Source organism: Phaeodactylum tricornutum, chromosome 15 (genome assembly GCF_000150955.2).
Source record: "Phaeodactylum tricornutum CCAP 1055/1 chromosome 15, whole genome shotgun sequence".
NCBI lineage: Eukaryota > Bacillariophyta > Bacillariophyceae > Surirellales > Neidiaceae > Phaeodactylum > Phaeodactylum tricornutum.
Window position 1 is genome coordinate 480,617 of NC_011683.1, and position 21,747 is coordinate 502,363.

General features: G+C 48.5%; 6 protein-coding genes across 6 annotated transcripts; 4 read left to right on the plus strand and 2 right to left on the minus strand.

Annotated features, from left to right (window-relative positions):
* Positions 1–1,118: 1,118 nt before the first annotated feature.
* Positions 1,119–10,024, plus strand: PHATRDRAFT_47936 (predicted protein; the record flags this gene model as incomplete). The annotated part of the gene is made up of 7 exons (XM_002182200.1): positions 1,119–2,185; positions 2,257–4,934; positions 5,005–5,504; positions 5,573–5,887; positions 5,954–8,403; positions 8,470–8,719; positions 8,793–10,024. The coding sequence occupies 7 exons, from the start codon at positions 1,119–1,121 to the stop codon at positions 9,927–9,929; spliced, it is 8,397 nt and encodes a 2,798-aa protein (XP_002182236.1). The 3' UTR covers positions 9,930–10,024.
* Positions 10,025–11,064: 1,040 nt separating this feature from the next.
* Positions 11,065–11,724, plus strand: PHATRDRAFT_14572 (predicted protein; the record flags this gene model as incomplete). The annotated part of the gene is made up of 1 exon (XM_002182201.1): positions 11,065–11,724. A coding segment is annotated over one exon (660 nt), but the record flags the coding sequence as incomplete, so codon positions are not given.
* A 567-nt stretch (positions 11,725–12,291) lies between these two features.
* Positions 12,292–12,903, plus strand: PHATRDRAFT_47937 (predicted protein). The gene has a single exon (XM_002182202.1). The coding sequence runs from the start codon at positions 12,373–12,375 to the stop codon at positions 12,898–12,900; it is 528 nt and encodes a 175-aa protein (XP_002182238.1). The 5' UTR covers positions 12,292–12,372; the 3' UTR covers positions 12,901–12,903.
* Positions 12,904–13,345: 442 nt separating this feature from the next.
* Positions 13,346–13,820, minus strand: PHATRDRAFT_47938 (predicted protein; the record flags this gene model as incomplete). The annotated part of the gene is made up of 1 exon (XM_002182366.1): positions 13,346–13,820. One exon carries the CDS (start codon positions 13,818–13,820, stop codon positions 13,371–13,373), a length of 450 nt encoding a protein of 149 aa, XP_002182402.1. The 3' UTR covers positions 13,346–13,370.
* Positions 13,821–14,890: 1,070 nt separating this feature from the next.
* PHATRDRAFT_47939 (predicted protein) lies at positions 14,891–18,326 on the plus strand. Its single transcript, XM_002182203.1, has 2 exons — positions 14,891–16,492; positions 16,532–18,326. Exons 1-2 carry the CDS (start codon positions 15,148–15,150, stop codon positions 17,746–17,748), a joined length of 2,562 nt encoding a protein of 853 aa, XP_002182239.1. The 5' UTR covers positions 14,891–15,147; the 3' UTR covers positions 17,749–18,326.
* Positions 18,327–18,373: 47 nt separating this feature from the next.
* On the minus strand, positions 18,374–20,832 carry PHATRDRAFT_38277 (predicted protein; the record flags this gene model as incomplete). The annotated part of the gene is made up of 3 exons (XM_002182367.1): positions 18,374–18,473; positions 18,632–18,911; positions 18,975–20,832. The coding sequence occupies 3 exons, from the start codon at positions 20,830–20,832 to the stop codon at positions 18,374–18,376; spliced, it is 2,238 nt and encodes a 745-aa protein (XP_002182403.1).
* Between the last annotated feature and the right edge of the window lie 915 nt (positions 20,833–21,747).

The window sequence follows — 21,747 nt, forward strand, 5'->3', positions numbered from 1 at the left end:
CTTGAGAGGACTCTTGCTGCGCCTATTTACTTTTCGTTGCAGCATATCCCCACCTTAGGATGAAAGAAACTGCTCATTTCGGATCGATTGGATGATGGCGATGTTGGAATGTCGGTGGCAGCGATGCGCATCGCGTACACTACCAAGGACTATTTATCGCGTGCAGATTTGGATTGGACTAGTAGTTTCGTCCTCGCCTGTACAATGAATTGTCCCTCAGCCACGACACTTGTCAATGGAGTGTGCGGGACGATACGTACAAACGCTGTGTGTCGTTGCTTGCTTTTGGTAGGCTTGCAATGTCATTGTTCCTTCCGTTCTGACCTTACGTGATAAAGCAACCATCCTGTATATGGTGCCAAGATCATTGGAACGTAGCGATTCCGCAGTTGCATCTATACCGTAGGTGCTGAACTTCACGTAGTCAGTCATTTGTATACTAGAGAGCATACAGCTCGTTCCAGGGCTTTCCTCTCGACTAGCTAGCTAGCTAGTAATCTCAAGTCTCCAGTTGCACCGTAGACTATATACCCAAACCCGGAAATGTATTTCGATGCACAGTCACAATCAAACCTTACCAAGTCGCGAACTTTTGTGTTCCCTTCACGGTACATGATTGGCGGTTCACATCCAGAAAGCATGGCCGGCGCGAGCCGTGACGTCCGGGGGTCGAGTCGGATTTCAATGTGCGCGCGGCTCCCGTGGACCCTTCTCTCACGAGGGATGATCCACGGGCGCCCGTGTGTTCTACTCTAGAGAAGAGCCTGCCTGTTTGTCACTTGTCCGCCGTACCTGTCCTTGCCAGTACAATTCATTACAAACAAAAGCTTTCTTTGGAGACTGACTGCGAATTAATTTTACCGATTGTTTTCCAGTGAGTACGTCCGTGCGTGAACGAGTGCACACGCAAGCGAAGACCTTCTCGCGGTTTCCAATAGTTCAATAGTGAAACAAAACGACGGGTCCGACAAAGCGGAACCAACCCGTGCGTGGAACAAAACCGTTGCGAAATCTGCAGCGATCATCGTTCCGCTGTTCTACAGCTTTTCTGGACTTTCCGTTATCTACCGAACCAGTAACGTAGCGACTAAATCAGGGATCGAAGCAAGACGGTACGCATGGACGACGACGACGAAGCCGCCTTGTTGGCGGAGCTCCGCGCAATTTCCGCGCGTTCGGCAACATCCCGCTTTGGTCCGGAGTCCGTCGGGGACTCTAGGGATCAGGATCGTCCCATAATCGACAGCAAAGACCTGGCCACACCGGAGCTTCCTGTCGAAATCATGGAAGGATCCCCCGGTGTCACGACAGCGTCGGAAAAGTCCCGACGGACGCCGCCTTGGAAGAGAACGCCGAAGGAACCGGCGGTGGTGGTTGCCGTGCCCGCGCCGCCGTCCAGCCCGATACCCGACTCAACCCACAGTCGCTCGAGTCCAACGGGATCGGCCGCATCTTCCAGTACAGGGTCCTCGCGGTACACCCCGTGGAAGGAGGTGATTGCCCACAGTAAAGAAGCGCGAACCAGCCCTCCGACGGCTCCCACCGGCGCCGCAACGGAGAGCACCGTGTCTTCGCCCTCGGTCCCCAAACGACGAGACCGTGGCTCTGGAAGTGGATTGTCGACCTGGAAACGACTCACCACGCGCCGACGATCCTCCTCTTCGCAATCCCACAGCAATAATAACCACAACGATGACCGCACCAGCCAAAACGATTCCACGATGCAGCAGTCCCCTGTTCCGGGAGAACGTGGGGGTGCCGCGGAGGATGAGGAACTCTTGAAGGAACTCCGTGCTATTTCAGAAAAGTCGGACGGGGCTCGTCGGTTTGCCGATAGCAGTAGCCACGACAATGGCAAAGTCGGTCAACAGGACGAACAGGAACCTCCAACGAGCCCAACCTCCCCCACGCCCAAACGGGACAACGTACGATCACGACGAGGTTTCGTCCCCCCTTGGAAACGGTCCCCTCGTAAAAAATTGGAATCCCAGTCGCCAGAAAAGGAATGTGGCGTGACCGCACTAGAAACCAACGATTCCCTGTCGAGTCGGTCGGGGCACGGTCCCTCGGAGGCGGGGCCGTACGGTGTTCCGACCGATGCACTGCCGTCGACGTTTACTGGAGAAAGGGGTGGAAAGGCCGAAGACGAAGATTTGCTGGCCGAATTAAGAGCAATTTCGGCAAAGTCAAGCGGCGCGGATCGGTTTGCCGGCAACAATACTCCAACCCTCCCGAAAACGTGAGCACCCCGGCTAGCACAGCGCTTCTTCCTGCAGCGGCGGTGAGTATCGATGCGCAAGCGCCGTCCCCTCCCAAAGCCAAAGCGACAAACCGTGAACGCAGTGGTGGTGTTCCACCATGGAAGAGGGCGAATCGAAAGAAGATGGAGAAATCCGCACCCGACGAGTCAGCTATGGTTGTCGCACCCAAAGCCCTAAATGTTGCCGAAGTCGTTGCTCCGGAAGTTACAACTGGACAGGGCGGCTTTAAGTCAGACTTGCCGTCCACATTCACCGGTGAACGTGGTGGGACGGCCGAAGATGCCGAGCTCCTGGCGCTACTCCGGGGAGTTTCCAACAAAGGAGGTGATCGTTTTTCGGAGGACGGACCACGCACTTTCCAAGCTGCATCTACGCAGTCCGAAGTGGCCGCAACCCCAAGCTTGCCTACTTCTAAAGACGAGTCTCCGGAAAGTACGGCATTGGTGTCCAACCGCAACCGTGCTGTCCCGCCGTGGAAAGGAGGCAAGTCTGCTACTGTGTTGCCGGTGGCATCAACGACAGAAGATTCCGTTCTTCCAGAGGCGGTACCCTTACATTTCGGAATCCAACAAGATGACCAATTTATGTTCAAAGGAGAGCGGGGTGGAAAGGCTGAAGATGCCGAACTGTTAGCCTTACTGCGCGGTGTGTCGAGCAAGTCGTCTGGTGCCGATCGCTTCGGTGAAACGTCGGAACAGTCACCTGTCCCAATTGTAGCAAAGTCGAGACAACTGAACCCTACTACAACCAAGGAGTCGTCTAGCGTCTCCGGAAGACCCCCCGTTCCAATAGACTCACTTCCACCGGAAACCTCGGCAACGGAGGACATTGAACTATCGAGGGAAGAACTTCCTTCTTCAATTCGAGATAAGAATTGGAAGGTTCGATGCCAAGCATACTCTCTTCTGGGCATCCTCGTAACCGAGCTTTCTCAGGGGAAACCTCCGTCTGGGGATATTGACTCAGATGATGTACTTCCCGGACTGGACAATTTGGTTGTAGAAATGGTTCAAGACTCAAATGCTGGAGCACTGGACAAAGGAATCGAATTCTCTCTTGTGTACGCAGATTATTGTCGTGGAGCGTCCGCTTCAGGGCAAGCCGGGAAAATTGTTAGTGGCATGGTAAAAAAGAATGCGTTTTCTAGCCGGCCTACGACTCTTAAACTGGCAACGGAGTTGACCCTTAAACTAATGGAAGTGGGAACGGAAGGTGCATCGTCAATTCACGCCGTGACGGAAGTATTGCTTAGAGAAGGATTAGCTTCCCGTAAACCAAAAATTTCTCAAGCATCAGCATCTTTAATTTTTGATTCGGCGTGCGCGTTTGGCGCGGCAAACTTACCTTTGGCATCCATTTCTTCGTTGGCGCCGAAGATGCTGTCACACACGAACGCAAAAGTGCGAGAATATGGAATGAAGATTATAGCTGAAATTTGTCGTGCACTGGGTGGAAAGGCCCCTTTGCAAACAGTGCTTGACGGTATGAAGAAGACTCAGCTGGCAGAATTGGACGGCCTTCTCTTGAGTCAACCCGCACCTACGACTCCGAGAAGAAAAATTCGTAACCAAGCCGCACTTTCTACTGGTGCTCCTCGAGACGCCCTTGCGTCGCTAGAAGATGGAGCCAAAGAGCTGGCCGCGCAGCGCTTTGCAGCAAGGCCAGCAATCAATATTATGGAAGCGTTGCGGAAAACCGACTACTCGTCTAGATTAGGTCACGTGAAGTGGTCTGAAAAGGTGGCCGCTCTAGAAATTATTTTGGTATGTGGAGGCGAAAAGCCGTATAAGTTGGTCGAGCCTTCGGCCTCTGCCAACTACTCCCCGTTAATCGGTGATATGAGAAAACTTTTGTCGCACACACATTTTGCTGTCTGTAGCAAAGCGATGCAGGTGCTTTCCTTACTTGCTGAAGGCGTCGGTGAGAGGCTTTATGCCAGCCTTCGCCCACTTTTCAGCCTGCTTCTGGCAATGTCGAAAGATAAGAAGCTTACGCGACAAGTATCGGCGTCGCTTGACTCCTTTTTCGGCAATGTCCTTACTTTTGACCATTTACTCGACAGCGACGACGCGCTTCCAGAATGTATCAGTGAAAGCAAACAGAAGAATGCGTTAGTTCGTGTGACTGGTCTAGCGTTCCTCGCGAGATGCATTGTTCGGAGAAAAGAAGCAGGACCAAGGGGTAGTTTATCGCCTCGAATGGCTGGATCAGTGGCCTCTTTTTGTGCTTCGAAACTTGACGATTCCGATGCCTCAGTCCGGAAAGCCACTATGGGAGTATTTGAAGCGCTACAGGGGCTGGACGATCCTGAATGTTTGAAATCGGTGTCGAATGTCGTGGAATCCCTGAAAGCGTCTCATTCGCGAGCGTACAAGACACTTTCTCAAGGGACACATAAAGGTAACTCGTCCGCTGCATCGAAGGGCTGCAAAGCAGCAACTGCCGTGAAAGGCTTAATCCCGGGACCTTCCACTTGTGCTGGTAATCACAATTCGCTCCAAAATAATAATCCCCCGCAATCGAAGCCATCGTCTCGTCTAACCGCAGACGTTGGCTTGGTTGGAGAGTTCTACGCTCCTATTTTGAACGATGCTGTCGAATATGTAGCTTCCATGCACATTCCGCAGTGGGAAGCCGAAGAGGATGAAGCTGGTGTATTGGCCGGTCTACAATGTGAGTCGCTGTTAGTCGATTCTCTTTTATTGGTTCTTTCATCTCACGCATTTCCCTTCCTATAATAAAGCGTCGCAATGGCTATTGCGTCAAAATGCAATAAAGGCGTTGACGGCATATATTGAATCCGGCAGTATTCCTACAGATCCCGTAACGATCGAAACAAGTACTTCGTCAATGCTGGTTGTGGTAAGAGAGCATACGAGAAGCTTCAACGAGACCAACGTTAATATCATGAAGGCTATCTTGGAGCTCTTTGTAGCTGTTTTCGAATTTCACGCTGATGCGGAACACGTTATTGTTGAGTGGGCTGCGAGGGACGCAACTTCTATCGCGGCTCAAAAAATATCTGACAGGAAGTTGGGTACGCTCTGTCAATCGGTTCTATCTTCCGCTTGCTTAGTTAGCTCTCCCTACAATGTCTTGTCGAGCGCAATCGAGTCGCTAAAGGGCGTAAAATCCCCAGTAGCGCACGAGGAGTTTCTCAAGTGGACAAAATTATTTTGTTGTGAGTTTGGCGCGCCGTCAATTGGGAATGGAATAACCGACTTGATACCATGGATTCTGGAAGTACGTTTTTTCGTCACGACGGTTGATCGTACATGCCTCAGACTGCTCACGCTAATGCCCTTTTACAGGAGCTGAACGCAACGAATCCCAAAGTTAAGAGAGAGGCTTTGTTGTTGGCAGGACTCATCCACACACAACTTGGGCCCTCATTTGGAGCGCTCGCTATCTCGATGACTAAAAAGTCTGATGTGCGGACTCAGCTCGATAAATGTTTTGCTGAGTTTGTGTACGACACGTCTTTTGAAGAAAAACAATGGCAGAAGTCTTCTTTCGCATCAATTCTTTCATGTCCTGACGCGATTGTAGACAAGAAATCACTCGTTCTCAATGTTCCAAAGACTGACTTATTCACAGTGCTACCGGATGATCTTCTATCGAAACTGGTAGGTTGCTAAGGGACCAAAACATCCCTGTCGAACAAGTCTAACACTAAACGAATTGTGACATAGGGCTGCGCGGATGGAAAGGCTGCATGGAAGAAAAGGAAGGAAGCCATGGACGAAATTGATTTAGCAACTCGCAGTTGCGTTGGCCACTTTGATACCTCTTCTCCCAAAATGAACGAATACGTGGAATTGTTCCGCAAGCTTCGTGATCGTCTTTCCGACACCCAGATCAACTTAAAGCCAGTGGCAGCAAAACTTGTCGCAGTTTTGCTATCGAAGGTCGATAAATCGTCCCAGGCGAGGCTAGGCAAAATTGTTTTTGCCACGCTTATTCACGCTTCAATGAATGATATTAAGAAAGCTATGCGTCACACCTCACTCGAAGCTTTGCGGAGCGGAATTACAATATCCTCTTTTGAAAAGACAGGTTTAAATGACGAGGCTCTTGAGGGTTTGGTGTCGGCTCTTGTCAACGAGACCGAGAAATCCGTGAGGGCCGGCGGCCTCCCAGACCTCTTACACTTTTTGGTGAGCGTTGCAGAGAAACTACCAAACCTGGATAAAATCGCTTCGTCCAGGGGACAGCCTCTCGGCGAGAAATACGCGGCTGTTTTAGTGGAGTGTCTGACTTCTTCCAAATCTGAGACTCGGGCAGCGGCATCGTTACTTCTTGAGGAGTCCATCAACAATGAAGTAATTGGAATGGATAGTATCCGGAAAGCCACGGAACTCTTGAAACCAGCGAGGCAGCGATCAATTATTCCAGTAATATCAAAGTTTGGAAAAAATCTCGGACGGGCCGAGAAAGAAAATTCACTGGACGAAGAAGGCGCTCATCGTGTTCGAGCCAAGTCAACTGCCGAACGGCCGCATCCTCAAAAGACGGCACAGGGAAAGACGCGGCAAAGCCGAAATCTTCCAAATATGGACTCTGACATTATTGAATCTTCTGAAAATGGCACATCAGGGCTACATCCGACGACTCATCCTCTAGTTATTGGGACTGGCAAGAAGGGTAGACTTACCTCCAAGTCGATAGTATGGCCAGAATACCCCGAAGAGGCCCAAGGCTCCGCAATTTTTTCCAATTTAAGAAAAGCATGGGCTGCGTACTTGCCAGCAGATTCTGTGGCTGGACTTTTTCCACCGTCCGGAATCAGAAAGCAGGATGATTCTCAAGCAGGCTGTGAAATTCTTGCGAGGGCAATAGCTCTTGACAGCTCAGAGAGGGGGGACAGTGTTGAGGACCAGCTGGATTTTGTGTTCAGATGGATCGCTTTTGTGCTTTGCAGTAAGGAAGCAACAGTCGGTCTGCAAACATTACTATCGTTGGTATGCGACATAATCAGCTTTCTTGTTGATCGTAAACATGAGTTGTCGGATTCCGAGTCTCTTCTTCTGTTCCCGTTTTTGATAGAGAAGGCCAGTATTGCTAAAGGTCGGTTCAGAGATGCGTTTTTAGAGATAGTTGCCATGTTGCGGTCTGAAGCTATTATGCCTTCGAAACGCCTCGGATCGGTTATTTGCGTCGCTATTATCGAGAGATCAGTTCATGCAAAGGCAAGATTGCTCGCATACCAAATTGGCTCAGTGTGCGTTGACCAGGTAGGACTTGCAGGAGTGGGTAAAAAGGGGGTCCTTGCCACAGCAAAAGCGCTGTCAGAAGAGACTATGGCAGAAAACAGGAATGCAGCACTTGACCTAATGAATGCTATTTTATCGAGGATGAATGGTGATACAAACCGATTGGTTCGTATTTGTGGGCCAAATCTCAGTGACAAAGCAAGACAACATATTGAAGAACGCTGGCTAAAACGAGAGACTTCTCAGGGCCCCTCTAACACACCTGATCGGCGTACTCGATTGCCGTTACCAAGTTCATCCTCACACCATACCTCCAAAAATCAGAGTAATGTTGGGTTTTACGATGAGCTCCCCGCCCTGTCTCTTCGCAACACATCGTACCAGGATTCTTTTAAAACGAATTTACGTAGCGTCGATGCTGATATCAGTACGGAAGATCCTTTCGCGTTCTCTTTGGCCTCTCGTAAATCGCCATTGCCTCTGGGAACGTCAACAGAAACGACAAGGGCTGTAGAAAAGCCAAAAACTAATGAAACGGATACCGATCGAGTCTTAAGAGCGGAAACAGATTCTGTCGGAGCTGCGGCGACTTTAAGAGCTCGCCTACTGAAGATTCGTGAGAAAGGTAGGCTGCCTGACGACGGCATCGCTCTTAACAGCTTAGAACAAGACATTATGAATGATGGCGACGCCTCTCTAGCGCTGGAATATTCAAATGGCATGTTGGCTGTGAAGAATCTGTTCCAGCAAAATGTCCCGGTGCATGAAGATAACGAAAGCCTTTTTTTGTGTGTCGAATCTCTGAAAAAGTTTCATGCCGCACTCTCTAAGCAGCAAAATTCAATCGCCGGCCTTTCACCGCAGCAATTGGTAATGTTGCGGCAGTTCATCGCCAAGAATGTAAACGAAACAATAGAACAACTCACGCGGTACGCACAAGTAATGTAGGAGTGGATTGGAACCATTGCGATTGCTCACCTACTTCTATTCCGCAGGTTGATTGGGTTTGCCTTTCGTTGCGGTGATCCTGGAATCAATTCTGGGTTATCCATTCCTCTTTTGTCAGTTTGTCTTGCGACTTTAATGGCGATCTTCAGAGATTCAGCTCTTTCTTTTAGCGTATCCCAGGACGACCTTACCTTGCTCGTCCGCGAGACCGGAAAAGCGCTGCTGGATTCAAGGCTTGCGGCAACGTCAGATTTAGATAGTGCCACAAGTTCTCAAATGGTCCGTGCGATCAACAAGGTGGGTACATTGTCCATGGACTGATTGCTTCGGTCTACGCGGGCTGCTAACGAATATTTGTATCTTCTCGAAGCTCGCGGTTCAAGCAGCTACAGGAGCAGCGAGACACACGGCTCTGCAATCACTCATGACTCTTCAGAAACAGTTATCATCGGAAGGCGATAACGCGTTCACTGGTCGTTTGTCACGGGTAGTCTCAAAGCTTTTCGGCCGGGTTCTGAAAGCTGAAGTTGCGGAAAGGGCTCCCTTTTCAAGGGACAGGCTTGATATGGAATCACTTATTTGCACCATAGACGACCTACTCGTCGGTAATAACGAGTTAGAAGGGGAAAATTCTTCGGATCAAGCGCCCAAAGCTTGTACGGAGATGATCGAGGCGCTGGTAGTCGCTATCCTTGAATCGAATGGTGGATCGTCCTTGTTACAAGAGCTCATGATAGAACTTGACATATATGATGAGTCCTCTGCTTTAGGTACCTTAATTGCGAAGTATGATGTCGGCCGCTCACCGGACGTGCTCACACACATCAACAATCAGGTGGTTACAAGGTCTATCGACTTTCCAATGGATGGGCCAGTTGAGGAAACGGAATCGAACGATGTAACGGCTTTGGTATCTGCGTTAGGAAGTGCTGCACATGGTCCTGAACGTGATGTAGCTTTAGACGCGCTGCGTCAGTACAAGGCCTCGCAGGGAGATGGTGATCTGAAAGCTCACCTTGAACAGGTTTCTCCCGCATTTCGAGCTTACATCGAAGAGCAATTAGAAGGCCACGATTCTAGCCCTCAAAAGCACACATCGGCTCTGGGAGCAGGGTCGATGTCAGAAAGACTTCGAAATCTTCGTAGTCGATTGCAAGCAACGGAACTGGCGGTTCAAACTGTTTTTGACGAAGCAGGCTCTGAGACCGACGCCTCCATTTTGTTACCTGTGGCTTCCCCAATCGCTTCCCCCAGGTCTTCTAGACTCGCCAAACCTTCGCCATCCAAACTTGCGAAACCCTCGGCGCCACAGGTAGACGGAGGCATGTCATCGGCCCAAACCCTACGAGAGCGCCTGGCCGCAACGCAAATTAGTCGTCGGAGAGGACCCGCCGACGACCTGAAGGGAGCAAACTCTGGGGAGGATGCATCGGCGATGGCGACATCTCGAGCAGCCGCGCTTAGAGCACGCTTAGAAGCAGTCAAAAATAAGCAGCAGAGCAAGTAGTTGTGGTAAGCGTGGCTACATCTTCATGCAACTTACAACTTTTCTCTGTTGCATACGTGCGTGTCGAAGACCTGGTCATGGTTTATTTAAAATATCCACCGTCGCTAGAACGTGAAGTTTTCAACGATCAAGGCAGCCGCGGCTTCATCATTTTCCTCTATCACACCTTTTTTACAAGTCTATCTATTGCCAATTAACCCACAAATTCTTCATGAGAGGCACAGTGAAGTGCGGTTTTTGAGCGGACAGTGAAACCCTTTCCAACCGTCAAGGAAATTCTGTACATAAAAAATAGCTTCGTTGCGATATTCCTACCACGTGTTTGGGACTACGATCTCTTGCCGTAACTATAGCTGCTCTATCCAATGTACCCCGTGACGTCCAACAATTCACAGACAGAAATCCCACGTCAAGTGGTCTTCATATGTACGGTAGACTAACAGTAAAATATACGATATAGTATACTTTGTGCTTTGCTCACGTCGGGTTCGAAAACTCGCTCGAGCTAGAAATTTTAAATCGGTTAACGCGGCAGTTTAATAACTAACAGTAATGTAACATCCACGGTCGACGAATGATGAAACGTGCGTTACGGGTAGAATTTGCGACTTGAACAAAAAACATCTCCGGGTGCTGAATCTTTCGACGGTGAACTCCATACACCTCACATTGACTGCGAATCCGATCTCAGAACCGGCCCAAGCGGCGATATGAATGGAACATATATTACATTAACAAATGTTCGCGACAGCGCAAGTCAACGCAGCCGTCCGCAATTAAAATGACGAGGCGTCCTGACGCTAGTCACGGTTCTTACGTTTTCGTTCAAGCTCTAGACGGAGGTACTTTTCTCGTTCCATGCCCCCTGAATTCTACTTTCGACGACCTTTTGTACAGTGTCTTGACGTTAGCTTACACGGGAAACAAAAGGGGGTTTGGTCGAGCTGGACTTCTAACATCAGCGAAAAGACGTCGTTTTTCGCAGAGCGCGTATTTTGTGCACCAAGGGAAAGTGCTACATCGTGATGATTTCCCCCACTGGTTTCGGCACCAAGCCATGACTTCGGTGGCTGAGCCCCAGTATCTGCACCTTAGACTTCGCATTTTGGGCGGAACTGACCGGCAAAATCGTGTGGGCTCTAAATTTGGCGGTGGAGGTGTAAGTTCTGCGCAGCAAGGCGAACGCGAACGTAAAGAGCGTCTGAAGCAATTAGCGTTGGAGTCAATTGATCTTGCGAAAGACCCATACCTTGTGCGCAATCACCTCGGGTCGTATGAATGCAAACTTTGTTTGACTTTGCATCGGGATGAAGCAAATTACTTGGCTCATACGCAAGGAAAAAAGCACCAACAGGGTCTCGCTCGTCGGGCTCATTTAGAAAAGCTCAAACTAGAGCAGGAAGGTTTTTCTGGGCTTCCGACTGTTGACGTGACACAGGCAGCTCCAATCCAAAAAGTTCGTATTGGGCGGCCGGCATATCAGGTTTATAAGAGCCGAGACTCGGAAACGAATCAGCGTTGCTTGTCTTTTGAACTTCAGTATCCTGAGATTGAAGAAGGTTTGCAGCCTCGTCACCGCTTCATGAGTGCTTATGAACAGCGCGTCGAATCGCCCCCAGACCGACGTTATCAATATCTTCTCTTTGCGGCCGAACCATATGAAACGGTCGCCTTCAAGGTTCCCAATGAATCAATAGACAAAGGCGAAGACCGTTTCGTGACGCATTGGGACGTAGAAACGAAGAAGTTCATCGTCACAATGTATTTTGTGGAAGATCGTCAAAAGGCACCGTAGGCTTCAATTATTACAATGGGTTGATGGATAAAGCTATTTCTGCTGTAGTTCGCGGGTCAGGCTAAACTGAGATTTGGCTCCCATTAATGCGTTCGTAGCTTTTGCACAGTATCCTGTGCATATTTTAGGGATGAGCGCCACGCGCAGCTATAACAAAATCGTCTTTTCCCTGAATTGTTCGTAACATATATTCTCTCTTTACATTAAGTAAAACGAGCAAGAGCTCTCTTTTGTTGACCGGATTGCTTTGCAGTTCATTTCACAAAATCAAAATTGATTGTTAGCGAGATAGACAGTGTGAGAAGATTGGCGAATTTGTGACTTACATAAAATGTCCTTTGGATAATTGTTTCGTATCCTTTGTATGTCTGCATCGATACATATAAATCTCGGGCGCGTGTTCGTCACGAGCCCGTTGTTCGATATGCGATAGGCTTACCGTATACTGGTGGTATGCCGCAATATTCCATGTCATTGTCAGCAGATTCATTTGAGCAGAGACGACCCTCTACTACCTAGAGAACCGTTGCGGTACATAGAAGCTCGTTTTGATTTGAAGTTGCTGAGGTTTGACTACGAACACAATCAGCAGCAAGCGACTTCCGATTAAACTCTATTTACTTATATCGTACGAGAAGCCTTCCAAATATGGCCGTCAATTTTCTCACTATGGCGCTCATGCCTCTCTCCCAAGCTGCTTCCTGGATGTTGATCCTCAAACAACGACCATCACTTTTTGCTGCTGTGTGGAAAGTTGCATTATTTTATTGTATTTGGGCGCTGTACAACAAGTACTTTGCTGGAAACGATTCCGAACTTGGTCAATATAGTATGGGTATATTGGCAATCGCGGCGTTTTTGCAACACCGCGAGTTTTCGATATGTGGCAACGTTGTCGTGTTGCTGAATTACTGCGTCGCCTTTTACATTGCCTTTTCCCGGTCCATTCATGAACTTGCCATTGATGCAAAAGGATCCGACAATCTTAGCGCAATTACCTGGGCTTACATCTTTCGAGTCTATGTACTGTCGAATCTAGCAATGTGGAGCATGGTCCTTTTGAAGTTCATCAAGTTACCTTCCCAAAGCGTCTCTTCTTCTCGAGAGGCTTCTCAAAGCCTTCTCAAGACGCCTGTCAAGGCAGGGTACCAACCTGTGGAAAACGTACAAGCATGAAAACTCACAAGAGTGGCGTCTGCGAATCTACGAAAGCAAGCAGTTTAGTCAACTTTAACAGCAAATCTATTTACATTCAGGCACAGACGTTTCGCAGCAGAAGTTCCACGTCTGGAAGCGGTTTCATTCTGCGATACCGTACATCTTTCTGGTGAGACCAACTTTGAGTAGTAGGTGTTTTTGATTGGATTAATGTAAAGCCAACCAAGCTAGAGTCTGGGTCCGGCAACATAAAGTGGTTTCACCAATTGTATTGATTTCCAAAGCAAAAGAGTCCCAAGTAGCAGTGCAGTGCGATATCTCTTTATTGGGGTAGCCACAAGTAGACAAGGCCAAGAAGAATGCCCAAGATACTGGCTAAAGAGAAAAAGGATTTCTGTTGGTGCTTTCCCTACCACAGGCTGACAGGGATGTGATCATTATTTTGCAAGGAAGGAGTGTTAAGTGCGTCGGCAATTTCAAACTAAACATTATGACCTTGAGCTAGTCAAATTGTAGGCCATTGAAACAAAAGGCAAAGGAATTATGTTGAGGCTAACAGCGTCAAGAAGCTGCCGGCGGAGCGCATTGTTGACGGAGACATACGTGCCGTAGATTTCCTTCGCGCGCTGGTGGAGAAGGTTGTTCTGCGTTATTTGCGGTAGGGTTTCGCCAGGAAGCGGATCAGCAGGGGGCGCGACGGGAACAATGAACGGGACATCGGTGATCTCCAAATAGGCTTCGGGGGTGACAGTGAGGGCTAAATGGCCATGGGCTCCGCCTCCATTGAGCGAGAAGATGGAGGCGGCATTGGTGCTGAGCTGGCGTTGGGCTCGCTTGATCGTCGCGTAGGTCGGGGCAACGCTGAGGGTGGCGATGGGATCGAGGACTTTGTAAGGAAAGTCACTGACTGTGAGCGTGAACGAAGTGGAGTTCGTCATAGCGGCGGAGGACAGGAAGGTAGGACGGAAGCGTAGGGTTAGGGGCAGCGGACGTATGGGTTGCTTCGTAGTTCTATTCACTATGATGAACACAAAACCACAATAGAGATCACAACGTTTAGGAAAACAATGAACTACGAAGATTATGAGTCTATACTGTACTCGTTAATATTCGTAGGGACTGAGGGTCTGTGAGCGTTGACTGACTGTGAGTGTGAGTCGGATGGTGACAAATGCAAGTCGGCTTTTGTAGTAGGCGATGGAGCTTCAGGTGTGTCTGTGTCGCACCGAAGTTGTATCAAAAATGGTTTGCCTTGTCCTCTAGCTAGTAGAGTAAATTTATTGGATTTTCATTTAGCGAAAATACGCTTAAGGGGATGGGAGAAGGTGAAAAACTCCCTAAAGGGGACAGAACGTGTTCGCTCTAAGTAGCTTCATTTGGCGCCAGTATATTGTTAAATATTCAAACTATTTTAATAAAAGCCAACAATTTGTCACGGATGCATACAGCGATTGCCGTCCTGGTTGGAAACGTATTCCAGCAGTCGCTGCCACAACCAGTGCAGGCCTTTGGTCCTGCACTTGTCCCACAATGCCCTCGCAGGTACGACTTGATACAACGATGCGTCTCGTCCGACCTGGAAGACGTCGACGCGGAAAACGAGAGAGGCTGGGCAAAATCAAACTACTCCTTGTTGTAGTGCCATTGCTAGAATATACTGTACAAATTTGTTTCCTTGGTGGTGGCAAATAGGTTGCCCTGAGATCTCTCATTGGACGCGCTGCGATATATATTTTTTCGGCAACGGTGGGCATCCGTTACAAATTTTTGGTATTTAGTTTAAATATTTAACAATAGACTGACGCCAAATGAAGCTACTTAAAGCGAACACGTTCTGTCCCCTTTTGAGTTTTTCACCTTTTCCCATCCCCGTAAGCGTGTTTTCTCTTTCATTTACGTTCGACAAAATATCGGCACCGACAGAAGTGACTGTGACCGTGACACAAAAACCCATCAAGTTCCCTCTACGCTCTCTGTAGAGAGAGGATAATTAATAGTAAGACCCTAGGAACACAGCCAAAAACGACCCATGAAACGCCAATTCTAGGAAAGAAAACGATATCAAGATAGGAGGAAGTCACTTTACTGCCAAGCACATATTGTCTTATGTTTACTCTGTAGCTGAGCTGAGTGTTGTAAACCGCCACATCAATGTACTGACTGCACCACAAAGTTGTCTTCCTGCGGTATAAAGTGAAAAACTTATGTGTCTCCCTCTCGGTCGCTCAAAACAAATCGTCCAGAGAGGGGCTTTACCTTGCTATCATGAGCCAGTCCACTGTGAGTGTGAACTCCGCGGGGAGATGGCTATCCGAAACGCTGGAAGTTATTTCGGGTCGGTCGGTGGCGCCCGTCAAGCCTCAAGAGGACTTGGCCTCCCCTCGCTATCCTTCCCTACCTGTAACTAGTACTGGCGGAGTTGAACGACTGCCTTCGCAGGATAGCTTGGACCGGTCGATGCGCAACGAGACTGGTTCCGGTTCACAAAAGTCAAAAGCGCAAATAATTCACGATCTGAAAGCATCCAATGCTCGCTTGACAGCGCAGTCAGCCAAAATGGAAGTGGATTTTATGAATCAACTCGGTAGCATCACGGCAGATCTAGAAATCCAGCGAGAGGCTCTGCAGGATGAGCTGGCACGGAAAGAAACGCAAATGAAAGCGCTGGAATCTCGGTGCAAGTCCTCGGAATCAAGAATTGGGGACAAGGATTCTCTGTTGGCTCGCATGAAGGAAGATTCGGCCTTTCAGCGACACACAATTTCCGATTTACGGGCACAATTACAGGCGAAAGAGTCGTGCTACCGCGAAATGGATGCATGGAAAGAGGAAAAACAGCAGTTGATTTATCAACTGGAAAGCTTACGACAGGAACATACGATCTGTACGGATACCGACTCTCAGAGTATAGATTCGCGCGACAGCGTCGATGTGCGAAGGCAAGAACTTTTGGACGCAGACCAGTCGTTCGACACTGTTAAGGAAAAGGTTTCCGTATTCAAAGAACTTCTCTTGAAGGATGCCCTATACCACAGCGAGTCCTCCTTGGCCAGCGCTCAAGCGGAATTGACGAAATTGAAGGCAGTGCACGAACAAAAAACGAATTTTATCCGCCAAGAATACAACGCTGTGACGGATCGTTGGCAGACAATGGGAGCCTCACTACGTAGTCAAATTGGTAGTTTGCAAGATGGACAATCAGTTGAAGAAGACTTGCGTAAAGAACTCGAAGCGGCACGTGGAGCCAGAGAGCATGCACGCGAAACTTTCGAGGCGGTGGTCGCTAACAAAGAGGTCGAAGTGCGAGATCTCAGAGAAAAACTCCAGGATCGCGATACCGCTATCTCGACTCTCGCTAAGGCATCGGTAGCAGCAGAGCATGAGCTAATATTATCAAACAGTAATGTTCAAGCTCTGAGCGTCCAAATTACTGGAATGGCTGAAGAAAAAGGTATCGACGTGACTCTGGCGAAAGGAGTGATTTCAGAACACGTTGACGACATGAAGGCCTCCATTGCAGAATACAAGGAAACAGAAGTTCGTCTTTCGAAAGAAATCTTCCGCCTGAAGAGACAGCTGACTCATTGCAAGCTCAGAAACAATGATGTAAGTAAGTTGCTGAATTTTGACTCTATAGTAAACGACACAGGGAGGGCATTTGCTACTATCAACTCCGATAGTGAAAAGGCTGCGACCCAGACAAAACATCTCCAGGAAGGTGAATATACCATAGCGAATAATGTCATGCAGACTGTGTCACGTGAACGGACAGTTGGCGAGCTGAAGCACCGTCCTGATAAAATGACAAATGAACTCAATACGCTTGGTTTAACAAGCGGCAACAACAGTGAATTGCCCCCGGGGGTGGACGTTGAAAAGTTACTTCAGGAAACCGAAATGTTTGCTGGCCAGGTGATTGAACAAGATGAGCAGATTGACTCGTTGCGCAAATCTTTGCTTCAGAAGAACGAACTAGTTACACAATTGGAGAAAATAATTACTAGGCTTCGAAAAAAGGAAACGCCAAGCAATAGCGAAAGTGATCGAAATCGCGTTCTGGAGGCTGAAATCGACGAGTTACGTGAGTCAAACCGTGACAAAATGGAGGAGCTACGTCTTCTTCGTCGAACAGCTCGTGAGTTTGCTCTATCGGCAGATTGTCTTGCTGAAGCCCAACAGGAGACTCGTGAATCTCAAAGACTCACAGAAGAGTACAGGAGGATGGTAGAAAAAATTTCTCTCGAAAAGACGGAATTGTACCGAAATTTCGATAAAGAACGATTGTGTGTGGACGAAGAGAACTTCAAACTAGAGTACGCGGAGGCTGCGAAGAAGTTGCAAGATTTAGAGTCAGCTCTGAAGGATCGTAATCTGACAATAGAGGGTATAAATGCTGGAAACTTCAAGGTGGCTTCCCGAAGCTGCTCGCTCGACGAGACACAGAAAGCCGAGCTAATAGAACAGAACAGCATCTTGCAGCGAAGCTTTGAGAACCAATCTTTCGCAATCGACGCTGCAAAAGCAACGATCCGAGAACTCGAAACCTTACTCGCGTCAAAAAATGCGTCCGAATCGTCCGCTTTCGAAAAGGAAAAAGTGGAGTTGCTCTCCGAGATTGAATTACTGGCAAATCAGCTTTACCAGGCTCGCGAGTATATTCGGGAGCTGCATGGCGAACGCTCGTCAATCGACGAGTTTAAAGTCAAACTAGAACGATCCGACGAAGCACGCGAAGAATCCGAGAAAAGCATAATTGATACCTACGAAAGGAAGCTTTCGTTACTAACATTGGACAAGGACGTAACAATCGACAAACTTCGAAAAAACTTTCTACCGGGAAAAATACGGCTCAAGAAGATCTCATAACAAAAAATGATGAGTTGATGCAAAGTCAGGCCACGTTGAAAGATGTTCGAAACAAAACGGCGACCCGACTCCGCCAGCGAGATACTCTGATAAATTCCTTGGAAAATTCTCTAGAAGCTCAGGAGCAACTGATATTGAAAATGAAATTAGAGACGGGTCGTTTACCAGCCGGTATGGTGAGCACGTCTGTTGAACGCCGAGACACTATCGAAGGGATGCAACGAGAGCTGGCTGACTTGACATCAACCAGTAAGAGACAGGTCACAAAAATCAAGTCGCTTCGCATGGAAATAGAAAATAGGAAGCTTATACATGAAGCCGAGGTAAAGAAATTACGGGACAGGATCTCGTCATATGGCAACGCAATTACCTTGGATGATCAGACGTCGACTGACCTCCAGTGACATTGCGAGGCGAAGGGGCGACCGACCGGTTGGGAATCTCACTGTCAAATGGCGCGATAAAGCGGATCCAACAGAAAAAGAAGCGCTACTTAACATTATTACACTTGGGGGTTGAAAAATGGATGCTTGAGGGATCACATCTTCGAAAGCTTTCCGCTATACGATCCACGTATCTGTCAAATGTGGAAAGAATGTGAGGAAGTCCGAACGATGCCTAAGTATTACATCAGTAGACGAGCAAGCAGGACTTGCTGATTAGAGGATAAAAAGATAGCCAAGCACACCTTGTCGTCGGAGTGGATTCTTGGGAAGCCCAAATGCCTGAGTACCATAGACACAGAAAAACAAACTCTTCATGATAAACCTGACGTGCTAGCTTCGGCTATGACATGTTTGAATCCGAGAGCCGCGTAAGTCGGTGAAAGATAAGAGGGAAGGCTTGGCTCAAACTCCTGGGATGCTGCGCAAAGCAAACATACACAGCCTTAATGCTGGCCCGTATTGGTTCCAGGACAGTGAACAGCAGGGTATAAAACAACGCAAAGGACACCAGCATATTCTCTACTACTTCCAGGTCACTTCCCGGGTCCTGCCTTTGATCTCTTTGGTAGAGCAACACTGACGTTGTGAAAATGACAATAAGTCCGGAGATGGATCCGCCTACACATGCCGCCATGTGAGTTGTGATATCATCATGTAATATTGGTTCCACACCTGTTTGGGGTTGTTGGGGAGATGTGTCACTATCAAAATGAGAGTCTATCCCAAAAGCAAAAAACCAGCACAACGAACATCCGTGAAATCACAAATCAAGTAACGTACCGGATTCGTCAATCAAAGTGGAAACATCCCTTGCCGCCTTTTGATAACTCTTGTAGAAGGCGGCCACGTGAGTCATAGCCAAGTCGGAATGATTCCGAACAAATTTTCTTGCCATATTATGCATGCACTTGCACATTTTGCCAAAAAAACCGGCCTCGTTACTTCCAATCGTCATGTTATGAAAGCCGGAGTCTCGGCGTACTTCTGAAAGAACCGTCCGTGCAGCTTCAACTACACGCAACTGACTCCACATAAATTGTGCAAGTCCACCAACCAAGCCGCACTGTGCAACTGATCCAAACGAAATCGACAACCCAACCAGCAGTATGGATTTGACAGTTGATTGCGGTTGCGCATTTTCACGTCTTCGTGAATGTTCCCGTCGAGAAGGTGCTTCCATAAATTCATCGTCGTCAAGTTCGTAATCATCGTCGAGATCATCTTCGATCGACAGAACACTTTGGTATACAGAGGCATCGACTGTGCGGTAGGCTTCGGGCATGTCGTTAGTTTCATCTTCACTGTACCCGATGTTTTCGTCCCGATCCGCGTCGTAGGTTCCGTTTCGCGAGTTCGAATTCGATCCTTGTGAATAAAACATCGGATTATTGTTGACAGACTGCAATTCTTGCTGGACTGCGACCCAAGACGTGACGCCACCGCAGGCCAGGAGTGATAGCAACCTAGCCACAGTACCTGTTGCCCACTTCCCAGCCACAAACGCCACCATAAAAATAATTCCTTTCGAGTGCGCACCGAAAGGACTACTGCTACCGCTAATCGTCAAGGCCGCCAACAACGCCCACCGCCACAGCCAAACAGTAATGCATTGTACGATCAAAACACCCGACAATACGCGATAGAAGGAAGCGCGTCGGAGCGATCGGGACAATATGTCCAGTGTCATACCCATCAAGGCTTGGAAAAAGGCTTGTCGAGTACCACCGACGGATTGTACCGCCGAGAATGCGCTGGTACTTGGAGATTCTGTCGGTCCATTGAACTGCGCCGATCGTCGTTGTTTCCAGCGACGGAACAGATACATGTCTTTGACTGCAAACCAGGCCGGTACCAAGGCTGCGAGAGCCGCATGCGGGCACGCCAACAAGATGAGTAAGACAAGGGCCACGTGTACGCAAACGGCGACGGGAGCCGCCAGGGTCAGCAGTTGCGCGATGTGGAAACGGGCGTCATCTCCTTCACCCCCACTCGGAGTGCGATACAAGGCTCGACTGAGCAATACAGAAGCCAGCGCGCTCCAGAATAAACCGTGCAAGGATGCCGTTGAGAGTGGGTGGAATGTTATAGCATGCGAGCTTTCGTTTGCCTCCGTTTGGGTCAGTATTGGCCAGAGCAGACCTGTGGGTACAAATAAGACAAACGCAATTGCCCAAGGTAGGTCTCTTGGCCAGCGTGGTACCGAGTGTTGCGTACGGGACATGCTAGGATACGCTGTTTCTAGACTGGTGATGCGGGCAAACGTAGACTTGTCGTCAGGAGACTCTCTGCTGATTGAGTTCGTAGGAATTGACGATCCTGTCGACGTAGCATCAGCTACTGTTCTTGGATCGACGTTGGCATCCGCAAAAGAGTCGGCAGTAGGAGATTCGAGAAAGTGCAAGGTAGGCATTGGGATTTGCTCGACTGCGGCGGCGATCTGTAACTTGTTGGGTCGGGTTACTGGTCTCGTCGGTTCGGGTGTGTCGGCAATGTCGTGTGCTTCCTCCAGATCCAATGTAGCGTCGGCAAAGAACGGCAAGTGGTTGCTGTCGTGGTTCTGTAGTGCTAATCCGTCCTTTACCAAAGAAACCTGATCCGATCCAGCCATTGGTGTTCCATCTTTTTGCTGATTTGACATGATTACGGCCTGCTGGATTGGCGGTCCCTTCCACCCCGCGGTCCCAATTTCGATGCCTCTATATCTACACCTGGCTTTTCGATTCGGTTGCTGTAAATCAAGTATTCTTTCTATTTTCTCTGCATTGAGCCGCTCATATGGCGATGGGAGGTATTTTCCAAACTCGGCGAGCCAATATGTCCTGCTGAGTTTGATAGTGTGGTCACAATTGCCAACTCGTGCAATTATAGTCAATACTTTTCTTGCCATCGTAAAACGATCCGTGTCTGTCGTCACAGTCGTCTCTTCCTCTTTGGTCCTGATATTTTTATTCCATTTTTAGGAGCCAACTGAAAAGATCCACACGCTGGGGGTCAAAAATGGCAGACGAGGTTTTGCAAACTTAAGGCTAATGTAAGGCAACCTGTTTCTTTGCATCAGACCAAATAGATATTTACATCTCTAGCTATCGTAAGGTGATGAACAGTACAACACGAGTTGTAATGTTTACATTAACTGTCAGCATCACTGCACAGAGATACCCGCAGACAAACATACTTCACTGTTCCGTTTCACCTGCCCCTCCACTTTATCCATCTACGACCCAATACTATCCTCTACATTGCAATTAGTTTATTCATTTATATTGTTATGGACGGTAGAAGCTGAACTTTTGGTAACGTGAATGAGAGTCATAACCGAAGAGATATGAAGATCCATCCACGCTAGAGGAGTGCTCGCTTGTATTTCAGTTTTTTTAGAAACACTGGGTACAGCAGTCGGACGGACAGGAAACAAATGGAGGAGACCCACGCCCGGAGACAGTCAAACAATCCACCGTGAGTGTTTCTAGTTCCCGTGATCGCAGTGCGCAAATTCCAGCCGGCATGCTTCCTTGTAAATTGTTGGCTTCGAATGTGGCCGCTCCTGCCCAAT

Excerpts from the sequence above, each read along its gene's own strand:
- PHATRDRAFT_47937 (XM_002182202.1), top strand. The coding sequence starts at position 12,373 with ATGGCCGTCAATTTTCTCACTATGGCGCTCATGCCTCTCTCCCAAGCT.
- PHATRDRAFT_47939 (XM_002182203.1), top strand. The coding sequence starts at position 15,148 with ATGAGCCAGTCCACTGTGAGTGTGAACTCCGCGGGGAGATGGCTATCC. Across the intron at positions 16,493-16,531 it reads GCTCAGAAACAATGATGTAA|GGAGGGCATTTGCTACTATC; the intron begins GTAAGTTGCTGA and ends TAAACGACACAG.